The 13,195-nt window shown below is 50.8% G+C and overlaps 1 protein-coding gene across 2 annotated transcripts in view; it reads right to left on the reverse strand.

Annotated features, from left to right (window-relative positions):
* Positions 1-12,604, reverse strand: part of KCNH1 (potassium voltage-gated channel subfamily H member 1) — a 306,029-nt gene extending 293,425 nt beyond the window's left edge. Inside the window, exon 1 of one of the 2 annotated variants that reach the window (XM_084794972.1) lies at positions 12,297-12,604. In XM_084794972.1, the coding sequence (XP_084651098.1) occupies positions 12,297-12,375 (79 nt within the window). In that variant the 5' untranslated portion in view covers positions 12,376-12,604. The remainder of the gene's footprint in view (positions 1-12,296) is intronic. The other variant, XM_084794973.1, reaches the window with a different exon arrangement.
* Positions 12,605-13,195: the final 591 nt, after the last annotated feature.

The raw sequence follows: 13,195 nt of genomic DNA on the forward strand, positions 1-13,195 counted from the left end.
GACAGATGTTCTCTGTGTAGCCTTGGTCTCGCTCTGTAGACCAGGCTGGCCTCGAACTCACAGTGATCCACCTGTCTCTGCTTCCCTGAGTGCTGGGATTAAAGGCGTGAGCCACCGTGCCTGGCTGAGTGTTTTTCTTACGAGTATGTACATGTAGCACATGTGTGACTGGTGTCCGCAAAGGTCTGAAGAAGTCATTGGATCCATTGGAACAGAAGCTATACATAGATGTGAGGCACCCTGTGAGTCCTGGGAATGGAGCCCGGTGCTCTGCAAGAGCAACAAGTGCTCCTAACCACTGAGCCATCCTTCTGTCCCAGGAAGGAAGGAAGGAAGGGACGGAGGGAGGGAGGGAGGGAGGGAGGGAGGGAGGGAGGGAGGGAGGGAGGGAGGGAGAATGGCTTTGTGAAAATTTGGTGACCATTGGGGAATGAGCACGTGGGATGGGCATACAGGCGCTGACCTCTTGTCCACCTAAAGTCTTAGTGCTAGAAAAACCCACCCACTACTCTCCTGTGTTTTCTAGCAATAAAACCTCATGCACATGGTTCTTCTAAATTATCAAGGGCCCAATCTTTGCATAAAGCAAACTGAACACCCAAGAGATTCGACAGCTATTTGCCTCATCTGTGATTTTCATACTCAACAGAAACAACGTTTTTTATTAAGTCAGTAAATTACAGTGCAGAGAGAGCTTTCAATTTCCAAAGCAAACTCTCTTGCTGAGTAGTTGCCCCAAGTCCACAGCTTCGAAGGCATCCTCATCCAGAACCAAGTAAGAGGCGGTAAAAACCGATGAGTCCACCTTGCAAGCAGCGTGGGGCGAGTGACGAGGGGTCGGGATGGTTCTGTTTCTACTTGTTTAATAAGCTAGAGGTTAGTGCCCAGCCCAAATACTGAGAAGCATCTGTTTATGTTGAAAAGCAGCTCAGTAGCTTAATGAATCAAATGCTTTATTCTCATATTTACAGAATTGCTTTATCGTGTGTCTGTACAAAAACTACTGGGGCTGGGAAGGTGGCTTAGAAGTTAAAAGTGAGTGCTGCTCTTACAGAGGACCCAAGTTCCGCTCTGAGTGCCCACACTAGGAAGCTGACAGCCACCTGTAATTAAAGCTCCAGGGGTAACCAACACCTTCTTCTGGGCTTCACAAATATCCACACACATGTGCACATACTCACACACAGACACACATGAAGACACATAGTCAATGTTTTAATAAACCTTAAAATGTATATATTAATGAACAGAGGTTAGGGAGACGGCTCTGTGGCTGTGCAGGCTAGGGTTTTGTCAGCTTGATCCAAGGTAGAGCCATCTGGGAAGAGGCGATCTCGCCTGAGAAATATCCCCACCAGCCTAGCATGTGGGTCAGTCTGTGAGGCATTTTCTTGACTAATGATTGACATATGAGGGCCCAGCCCACTGTGGGTGGTAATACCCTTGGACAGATGGTATTGAGTTATGAAAGCAGGCTGAGCAAGCCAGCAAGCAGTGTTCCTCTCTGGCATGTGCCTCAGTACCTGCTTCCAGGTTCCTGCCTTGACTTTTCTAGTGACAGACTACAAGCTATAAGATGAAATAAATTCTCTCCTCCTCATGTTGCTTTTATTCCTGGTGTGTTTTTCACAGCAGTAGAAACTCTGGTGACCAATTCCCCAACACAAGGTGGCTATTGAGACTAGCCATATTGATGAGCTCTGGGTTTGATTCAGAGAGTCTGTCTCATTGAATAAAGCAGAAGAGCAGTCAAGGATAATTCCCGACTTCAAGCCTCTACATGTACATACATACATAGACCTATATGCCCATATACATACAAATATGCATACACACATGTACAACACACACAGTCAATTAGTATTAAGGAAAAAAAATCCTAAAGCTTGTTTTCTGTTTTCCTACTGTGTATATGTTACTTAAAGTTCTTAGTGAGGAGACAGCATCGCCTCAGGGAGGGCAGAAGGATTTCAGAGCAACTCCATTTAATAAGACGAGTTTTGAGTTTGTGTTTTGTCCCAGGCCTGGTGGAGGCATAGGGCACATGCTGTGCATATGACAGATACATCCAGCTTTATCTTCCCACTTCTGCACATCGCACAGCTCCAAACCCCACCCCACCCCACCCACACCCCCGTAAGGGCCTCAGCTAGAGAAGTCTAAACCAGGAGAGGATGATCAAACAAGCCACTGCTAGGGCTGGTCCTTGTCTGAGTGGCCTCTGAGCTGAGCAGACACTGATGAGCGGAGGGTGATGGGAAACTCACGGTACAAAGGAACAGAGACTGGGGCCACATGAGGGAGCACTGAACAGACAGACACACGGACCACAAGGCAGACAGTGAACAGGCACAGACAGACAACACCACACAGAGAGTGATGAAGGCAAATTAGCAGACAGTGGCAAGAAGGCGGTGAGATGGACAGACAAAATGGTGATAGCGGTTGACTCAGCTGGTGATAGGCAGAGACGGGGCGGCAGATGGTAGGGGAGAGAAGGGGAGAGGAGGAGGAGATGGGGGACCCGGGCTGAGGTGAGGGAACAGGTCAACAGCCGATGCAGGGGCATGAGGTGGATCTACAGAGAAGGCTCCCAAGCGTGAGAGCTAGCCAATGCCTTTGGAGAGGGGCCTGGGGAGGCTGCGGACAGACAGGAAGGCTGAGAGTGACGCCCCAGAGCGGGGAACTCTGAATGCGGACCTGAGAAAGCCTCAGAGCCAAGGCATCTCTGACCCTCCCCAGCTACCCAGCACCCCAGTCAACCCTCATTGATCCTTTATGATCAACAGAGCAAGAGGCCCTATTTGCCTGGAGACTGGATCTCACAAGGAACACAAATGCCTTCAAATCTTCTTACTGGAATTTCATTAACCAAGAAGATTAAACATCACAGAGAAAGAGATTGAAAACCAAACTCCACCTAGAGGCCAGGCGAGCTGCTTCTCTGGCCACTGTTTCATCTCTGGACATATTCATTTTCTCTGAAACGCATCTATTACCTCATAAGTTTTATTTGTTTGTTTGTTTGTTTGTTTTTGGTCTTTCAAGACAGAGTTTTTCTGTGGACTCACTTTGTAGACCAGGCTGGCCTTGAACTCACAGCGATCTGCCTGCCTCTGCCTCCTGAGTGCCGGGATTACAGGCGTGCGCCACCACGCCCACCTCTATAAGTCATTTATTACAGAACCAGCAAGAAGGATAAGCGTGAAGAAACTTGTCACCAGACCAGATAACCTGAGCTCAAGCCCTAGAAACCCAACGGTAGAAGAAAAGCAGACCCCATAGGTGTTATCTGACCTTCACAGGCATGCCGTGGCATGCATATGCCATACCCTTTGTGATGCACAAGAAACTGATCGTCCTCTTTCCTGCTCTTCAGAGAGGCACAAAGAGAGCAGGTATAGCCAGGCAGTGGTGGCGCACGCCTCCAATCTCAGCACTCGGGAGGCAGAGGCAGGCGGATCACCGTGAGTTCAAGGCCAGCCTGGTCTACAAAGTTAGTGTAGGACAGCTAAGGCTACACAGAGAAACCCTGTCTCGAAAAACCAAAAAAGAAAAAAAAAATCAGGCATCCCTATGACAAGTGAGTGATGGGAAGGGATGTTAAGTAGAAAGACAAGAAGAGAAGTGACTCAGAGTGGCGGAACCTGGGTGAACCCATGGCTGTCCACGCTGGCTGGGGAAGGACAATGTGCAGCTCCACCTGACGGGAGACTAGAAGCCAGGGCCTCCTCTTTCTAGAAAAAGGATGCCGCCATTTCAAAATGATGGACATACCAATGCCTTCATTCTCACATAATGACTGAAAAGTTAGAGAAAATACAGAGAAGGGAGTCACCTGCGGACACAGGCTATGGAGTTTCGTCAAGGTAAAAGGAAACAGGAGTGTTGAGTGACAGAAGAAGCCAGGTATAAAATGCCAAGGAGCCCATCTGGGGTTGATGGGTGGGTCCCACGAGGAACTCTCAATACTCAGACAGGAATAAAATGTGGGCGGGACTTACGACATGACTGACAGTCAACACAGAAAGCATCCACTCTCCCTCCAGCACACACACACTCCTCCATCCACTCTGGGAGCCAAGTGTTTACCTCACACATGAAGAAATGGATGGAGTTGTCACTAAAGCAGGGCTCTCCAACTGCCACACCCATCGGACCTGCCCTCAGGAAATAGTGTTGTTCAGTTTTAGGCTGGATTGCTTCACCTCCACAACGGAGACAGTCTACCACAGACATCTCCAGAGACCAGCCTGGTCTAGACAGTCCCTCTTCCTAGATGACCCCAGAGTGTCAGGTGGACAGTTCAAACTAACCGTCACACTGTGCAGGACGCGAGATGGGAGAGCGCTTCCTAGGCTTCTAACAGTCCACAGCTGGAACCTAACCCATGCTGATTTAGGTCATCTCTACCAACCTCAGTCTCCATGCCAGCTTCGAGGAAACAGAGGCCCTCTCTTCCTATACAAGCACCTGCATCAGATGGCTGGTGACATGGTGGCCTATGTAGCGAGACCCTGTCCCAAAAGAAAACCAAGAAAGCACCTGATATCACCGCAGAGCCATATAGAGCTGTGGGAAGTGTTGGTGTCCTGCACTCTTTCTGACTAATGATGTTGATGACGCTGGGATTGACTCAGCTTGTTTCAGAACAGCAGTTTTGTGCAGCGCGGGGCTAACAGAAAGAGCTGCCCTTTGTTTTACGTAATGAAATCACCCTAGCGTAAGACGACTGATGGCTGGTGTAACTCACTGGTACCTCATCACAAGGACTTGAAGGGTTTGTCACTAACACACACATTTGATTGTTACAGCAACGGCCATGAGAACCCAGAAAGACGCTGAAGTGCAGCCGGCAGCTCTCTGCTCGCACAAACAACAACCACACCAAACACGTTCCATGTGGTGGAATGAAGTATCAAATCTGTTTATGAGCACCCCAAAGAAGCTTCAGCCCCACAGAAATGAAGCTCCCCATGTTCTGCCATCTTTTTTTTTTCAGTGACTTAACACTATCTGGCCATCCCACTTCCAACCTCACGCACAAAAAAAGACACAGTTATAAAAGCCGAGACTAATCCTGGGTGAGACGTGTGCTGGTGAGGAGCTACGTAGTAAGTACTGGCTCTTAGAGCATCTCTTAGCCTCCGGAGACACCTGCACTTCATCTTCCCTGAGACTCAGAGGTGCAAAAGTCTCCTCATGCTGGAGTTCCCAGGCACAGAATCCAGCACATGAGTTGGTCACCACAGTTAGGAAACTGAGTCACAAGCTAGCCTTCGTGTATTAACTATCTTCTGCATGTTTAACTTTTCTTTTGATTGTCTTTTGATTATCCTCTGTGCGTGCATGTGTAGAGGCCAGAGGTCAATGTTAGATGCCTTCTGTAATCACTCTCAGCCTTATTATTATTATTAATTATTAATTATTCATTAGATAGAGTCTTTCACAGAACCTGGCACTCACCAGTTGGCCAGCAAGATCCAGAAACTTCCTGTGTTCACCCCCAGCAGTCTGGTTGTAAGCACAGGCCACCGTGCCAGGGTTTTATGCTAGTGTTGGGGTTGATGTCAGGTCCTCATGTTTGTGTGACAATCACTTTACTGAGCCATGTCCCTCCCTGGCCACTTGTTTTTTAGTCCTTTCCTGAGTCTGAGCGCTCTCCTCAGTCACTTCTTACTGGCAAGCTCGATGGTCCTTCACCTCCAGCTCCAGTGCTTGCGTAATCTCTGTCCCCTGAGGCTAATGCTTCTCAAGACAAGAAAACGAATGTCCTAGACACACACACACACACACACACACACACACACACACACACACCAAGAACAAAAAAACAAAACAAAGCAAATGACACAGCCCGTGCCCTTAGGGTGAAGCCTCTACGTCACTCACAGCCAAGTGAGGATGCTCACACGTGAGAATGTTTAAGCATCACTCCGTGCCCAAGCTTCCCACAGGATGGGAACAAGTTTTGTTTTCATTTCATTTTGGTCACATGCTCACTAGAAAAGCAGCCCCAGATGACCCCAGGCATTACCAGAGAGAATACCAAGCACTGATGGGGACTCACAGCGGTGGCACCCTGGTCTACTGCAGGCAGCAAAGGTGTGTGAACTGACGCAAAGTCCTCGCACAACTATCTGGTGGCCTCTGCCGCTGTGGAGCGTACACGTTCTGGGTGTATCCCCACCCCCACTGAGAGAAAGACATGTCATGTGACCCAAAGGCAGATGTCACGTGTCCCAGAGGCAGGCGCAAGAATGACAGCCCCAAACTGGAAACCCACATGTCCCTCAGCATCAGAACAGGTATGTTAAATGTAGCCAACTATGAAGTATTAGACAGCAGGCAAAGAGAACGGGCAGGAAGGTGGCCTCCGAGGGATCAGCAGCTGACAAAACACGTGTTCTGCAGCCTGTGTGTGCGATACCCAACGCAGAGGGCATGAGCAGACCCAGTCAGAAGAGCCCAGTGGTGAAACCTAAGGGACAGCAGGAAAGCGTGGCCATAAAACTAGAAGATGGCTCCCTGAGGGAAGGGAGGAAGGTTCTCAGGGGCCCCCTGTGCGGGGGAGGGTAGCTGGGGGTCAGGAAGGCTCTCAGGGTCTGAGGACCACCTCTGGCTGATGTATCTCCCAGCATAGCTGATGATAGAGACACAGGACTCTGCACTGAAATGGGTACAAGCTCTACACACACACACACACACACACACACACAAACACACAAACACACACACACACACACACACACACACACACACCAGTGGGCTGGGTCTGTTTTATTCCATAGGACAAGCTATGAATGAGGAGACTCTCTGAGGGTGGATGCACCTGTGCATGCCTGTGATCCCATACTGGAGGAGGCAGGACACTGAGGTTAGAAGGCCATGAGTTCAAGGCCAGCCTAGGATACAGGGTGAGACCTCATCATGTGAGATTAAACAGCAAGTCAGAAGAGGAATGGAGCAGGGTAGGAAAGAGAGAACAGTACTGCTCAATGGTAGATGCTTAAAAACGGTGAGTGTCCCTGGACAGACGGCATCCAGTGGGAGGAACATTCTGGAGAGAGGATTAAACACAGAAAAGAGGAGCCAGCAGACCGTTTCATCAGAATTGAGATTCCAGGAGTCTAATGGCCCTGTCCCCCTTAGAGACAGGGACAAAACAGTCACCAGCACAAACAGATGAGGGACATCCACCTGTGAAAACCTCCTAGCCACTTTAAATGCTAATTTTAAAGCCAGTAACTAAAGACTGGGAGGGAAAGAACTGGGACATGTCAAGGCAAAGCTCAGGGATCCAGATGTGAAGTCCTGCCAGACTGAAGACCTGGAACCCGTAAGGGAGGAGGCAGCGGCTCTGTTTCCTGTGGGGCTTCCCAAATGCATGTGCTGGTTTGAAATGGGTGACTCAGATGTGTGGGTCCTGATAAAGCTATGGAAGTGAGGGGGGCTCTATTGCCTTGGCTGCACCGCAGCACGTCAAGATCTCAGTTCCTACAGTCACTAGTCATGCTTTTAATGCTTTCAGAGAAAGACGGCCGACGGTTACCCAAACACTGACTGTGAGGAGAAACAGGCACAGGTCAGAATCCAGACAAGCTCCACTCCCAAACACGTATTTTACCCTGATTTCTGTTTCACAAATATTGGCACAGCCCAACACATCTATGAGGAGAAAACATTACCCACGGTGCCCATCCTGTTTGCTAACTAATTATATCAACAACCTGAGCCATCTTAACACTATACAAAAACACAGCTGACTTAGCAGTCTGTAAATTACACAAGTACAGGAATCCGTACCAAAATGTGCCACGATCCAGTGCCGTTGATGTGCTCAGTCTCACTGGCACCTGCAATTGTTAGCTATAGGTTCCCAGACATTAAAGCATATGCTCTGCTGAGAACGAGCCTGTCTAAAATAATATTTTGTAGATTCCTGCCACCTCGGTCTGCCAGCCTTCCTGAGACAGAGCTATTTGCTTCAGCGAGTTTCTGACAACAGGCGCCTGTAGACTGAGCAGCAGTCAAAATGTGCTGTGGAAGAGCGCTTTCCTGCCATGAGCAGGGAGAGCAGCAAAACCAACAGGGTGTGCATGTGTCTGTCAGCATCTGTGTGTGTCTACATGTGTGCGCGCCTGTGTGTCTATGTGTGTCTGTGTGTGTGTGTTTCTCTGTGTGTGTCTCTGTGTGTGTGTGCCTATTGTATATGTCTGTGTCTCTGTGTGTGTATGTGCCAGTGTGTATATGTCTCTGTGCATGTGTCTGTGTATCCATGTCTGTGAGGGTGTCTGTGTGTATCTGTGTGTCTGTGTGTGTCTATCTATGTATCTGTATGTGTGTGTCTATGTTTGTTTGTGGCTCTGTGTTTGTGTGTGTGTGTCTGTCTGTCTGTCTCTGTGTCTGTGTCTCTGCCTCTGTGTGTGCATGTGTACACCCCAGAGTGTATGTGCAGCCAGGTTCCTTCCCTCTACCGTGGGTCCGGTTCAGGTTACCATGTTTGCCTGACAAGGTCCCTACTGAACTATCTTGCATGCCCACCAATAGGATCTTAATGGTGGTTGACACAATCATGAGCAAATCGCATCAAGTGTGGGCGTCAATCATCCCTTCTGCCCACTAACAATCCAAAGCAGACACTTACCAAATCATTCCTTCTTAGGCCACTCAAAATCAACCCAAGAAAGTTAAACTAGTTCTCAGCAAACACCTTGAGATTTTTTTTTTAATATACTGAGAGGCCTAACTGCCATTGAGGCCAGCGACTGCTGCAGAATAGAAGCAATGACTAAGATCAAGGTTTGCCTGGCTGTGGTTTTCTTCCAGAACTCCATCCTCCGGGCATCACGTGGCCATCACTGTCACAGTTAGAGCAGCTGTGACCCTCACAAGACGCAGTCTACTAACATTCCATCACAGGAAAGGGTGTGAAGACATCAGAACCTCACCTGCACTCACAGTCACTCACTCCCTTGCTGAGCTGGGAGCACCTGCCCCTGCTGCCTGGGGAGCACCTGCTGGGAGGACTAAGGTGGGACTTTAGGGAAGCAGTTTTTACATGATCACTCATGCTTGGGTACAGCTATTTGGGGGTGACTTGTGCTCCTGTAATTAGCCCCTGGTCCATGTACTTATTCGTGGACTAGAATCGACTCCATATTTTTGATCTGTTGTCAGGGCTTATAAGGTCCCCAGGAAAAGTCATGCAACGTATAAGAGGGAGAGAGTTTCCTGTTTCCTTCTGTCCCCAGTGTTCAATAACTGTGTCCAGTAAAACTCCACTGAGTGAACAAGCCTCCACTGCCTGCTGACTGGACCCCAATCTACCCGCCCATTTTGGGAAGTCTGCTTCTTGCTATCAGGAACTATTCGCAGAGCTGTCGGCTCCTTAACTTCCTGAGGTACACAGGCTTGTGAAAGTGGCTGGGGGTTCCCTGAGGAGGGACACACACGGGTGCCCCTCATTCTGCAAAGGTGAAAAGCCCCAAACTCCCTGGATGTCCTTGGGCTCTGCTCCGTCCTGTTGCTCTGTGTGGATGTGGCGGCGTGGCCGCTGGCCAACATGAACGCTGTTCCTGTTGATATAACATTTGGTTTCATCTCCCCTGGGAAAAACTGCTTCTTGCAAGAGCAATGGTGACAGCAACGCTGCTTCCTGGTGCACTTTAGAGAGCACAGCCTGAGATCTCCTCAGTTCTGCCCCCCGCAAATGGAGGAGAGCGGCCAGAACAGTCCTTATCCACCCAGTTATGAGGAAGGACAGCCGGACCAGACAGTGCCTGAGCTCTGTCTCATCTATAGCTCTGTGCTACTCCACACGGCAGAAGTGGTACTCAATGAATCCCAACAAGGCCGGTTCTGAACCCTCAGCACATGCTCTCAGCCATCCTTCTAGAGACGACAAAAGCATCATCTCCCTAACCAAAGCTCATCAAGAAGAGAAAAAAAAAAACCAAGAAGCTGCAAGAGGACTCGGGACAGCTCATCGGGAGAGCTCTAGCCTCTCTTGTGCAAGGCCCTGGCTTTGATCCCTGACACTGAAACAAATCCCTGGCACCTTCTAGCTGCAGGCACCTCTGCCCAGCCATGTGAGCAGGCCAGGTAGCGCTGGACTGACCAGTAGCAGCAGCAGCAACAGCAGCAGCAGCAGCAGCAGCAGCACACAGGACCACTGGGGTAAAAGGATTACTGGGATGATTGTGGAGCACTGCTATTTAGATTCTGTGGTGACCAAAAATAGGTTGGCAGGCTTCAAGAAGCAATCAATATCTTTAAACAGGCCGTTTCTGTAGAAGTAAAATTCAGTGTGTGCAGATAGTGAAATCTCTCTTAGCAGTCACAGCGCTTGGCCGCTCACAGCCAGGGACTGTGATGAAAATGATCACTGCAAACTGTAAACCCCCATCTCTCGCCTGCACCCCGAAACAGCACGTATGAGGTCTTCCAGCTGGCCCAGGGTCCTTGCGCTTTTCTTATTGTTCCTTTTTAGTTGACGGGAATCAGGCTGTCGGAACAGGTGCCGAGATAAAAAGGCCAGAGCTAAAAATACTCCGAGCCGCGTGCTTTATCGATGTTCTTCTACCTATGCTCACACCGGGGGACGGCTTGAGATCAGCTAACCAGAAGGCTCCCTCAGAAGCCCAAGCAGCTCTGGCCGCAGCCTGCAGCCTCCCCTCCCTGCTCCAGCCCAGGGTGTAGTTTCCCTCTAACTTACAGATAGACTTCTCGTCAGTGTTGGTGGTATTTGTTGCAAGAGTTCTATGTCACTCACAGTGGGGTCCCCAAACACCAGGTCACTTAAAGAGCCATAATAATACACTAACTTCAACCATGACCACCTCCAGAATTTTAAGGCAGAAGAGCTCCTCGTGGCTGCCCCTTTAGCAGTTAACACACACACACACACACACACACATACACAGCCCCAGCTACTGACTATGACCTTGCTCTAGAGACTCCTTTAAGCCTTGAAGGGAAGGTGGTGACCCAGTAGTTTTCATCTCTGAGAGGCACACAGCAATGGTGGGTAACTTCTAAGAAAGCCCTGAAGTAGTAGGTACGATTTGCTGCTGTAGCTGACGGGCTTCTTCTTATAAACGTCGGTGTCTTTTTAATTAAAGAGGATGTCGACGCGGTAGAGGGCACTTTTCGTGCCCTTCCTTTGAATCCCTAACTAAATTCAACTGGAAGTTCATCATTTTCCACCCAAGTTCCAAAGCTCCACGCGCTGTGTTTACACTGTCAAAACCTAGCTCCACAGGAGCCTGCTTCTGGGAGGAGAGCAGTGGCTGCCCCACCCGCCTGCTAGGGGCACCTCAGACTTGGGTAGCCAGGGAACAGGTGTGTATGCAGCAACTCCCCAACGACAGGACCACGCTGTGTGTGGTTTAGCTCAGGTGGCAAGCTGTGATTCGGAAAGCTCTGAATTGCTCCTTTTGGATCCCTGCTCAGAGGACTTTTCCCCTCCTGGGCTGCAAAGCAAACTGCAAGCCCAAGGGGAAAGGTGTTGGAAATTACTCTCTCCTCTCTCCTCAGCGCTTCGCTATCCTTAAAGACAGGGTAACCTCGTGCTGTGCACAGGTTTCTTGTGTAATGGATCGACTGGTGACGGAGGACAAGACTGGCAGGGTTTAAAAGAAAAGAAATATGTCAGATTTGTCATTGGGACCACGTAGTTCCCTCTACTTCCCGGCTGAGTCCAGGAAAGCCAAGGGATCTTCACAAGCCAACTGTTCCTGCTGGTTGGCGTTGGCGAGGGTGGATAAAGCAGCCCTAACCAAAACATTTCTGCTGGTCAGACTTTCCTGTTTAGGGGTGGAAGGTGGAGTTCGCACATTCCCAGTGCCCAGACATGGCCAGGACTCAGTGGCCCGGCTCTGCTGCTGGCTCTGAGCACCCTGGCACCTAAGGACTCCAGTGAGCCTCTGCTGGGAGGCAGGCAGTGCGCATCAGAAGCGCAGTGCTTCAAGGTGGCCAGCCTGCAGCCACTTTTCCCAGGACTTTTCCTCATCAGCTGCCAGGCTTTCCTGGAGAGGACAGGGAGAGGGGGCGGGAAAAGGCCCCAAAAGACGTCGCCTAGAGGTCTCTCCTTCAGAGATGGGGTGCACCAAAACCCCTCCGGCCCTGCCCACCTCCGGGGCCCGCGGGTGGGAGAAGCCGGTGCGCGGAGCTCTGGGACGCCCCTGCATCTGCTGGCAACCGAGCGGGAAGCGTCTGCAGTCACCGCACTCGGAAAATAAAAATAAAAAAATAAAAACACGCCTGGGCAAGCGAAATCCAGAGGCAACGCTTACCGTTGGACCGCCGCACGATGTTCTCCAGAAACGTGTTCTGCGGGGCCACCAGTCCCCGCCGGCCGCCAGCCATGGTCATCCTCCCGACTGCCCGAGCTCAGGGGGCGTCCGGCGCCGCGTCTCACCGCAGCAGGCGCCCGGGCGCACAGCCCGCGAGCGTTCCCGGCTCCACGCGCCCCATGCGCCCCGCAGCCCGGGAGCGCAGGGGCGGCGGCTGGCTCCCGCGGCCGCCCTCGCCGCGCTCCGCACCTCCCCACTGCGGCCCGCCCGGCTGTGCGCTCGAGTGCTCCGGGCTCGGTGCGCCGCGGCCGCCTCCCGTGGGCGGAGGGAGCCAGCCGGTCCAGGGCGCCCCCTACCGGGCTCGCTCCCCAAGGGGACCCAGCCTCAGCCGGGAGCCTCCGGGGCGAGGCTGGGACTGGAGCGGCACCCTCTGGGCGCGGCGGGAAGTGTGTCCAGAGTGCACCCGGAGTTGGGTACAGAGCATGGTGAGCAGTTTTCTTCGTAAAGTCGCCCCTGTAAAGGCACAAGGAGTCGCTTAGGGCCAGAATCAGGAACCCCAGCCTCTGCAAACACCATCCTGCGTTTTGCAGGGCTTGTTAGCCTGCCTATCCAGCTTCCCCAGAACGAATCAACCAAGTGTGTAAGGAGGACCGACTTGCAAGGTGACTGACAGATTTAGCTCCCAGGAGCTGGTTTGGTTTGTGTTTACCATCAACATGCGAGTAGCCTCCTCAACTGATAAACGGCCGTTCCAAACCACCTGGTTGGTGTTTTATCTTACAGAACAAGCATTTTACCAAAATAAAAACAACAACCCTGAGTTGGCACATTGTGGTTTCCACTAAAGGCCCAATCTCTTAAGATTCGTGTGTGAAATTTAAAAACGGGAGCAAACTGAC

This window comes from Acomys minous (assembly GCF_964271855.1).
Source record: "Acomys minous genome assembly, chromosome: 1".
NCBI classification, from domain to species: domain Eukaryota; kingdom Metazoa; phylum Chordata; class Mammalia; order Rodentia; family Muridae; genus Acomys; species Acomys minous.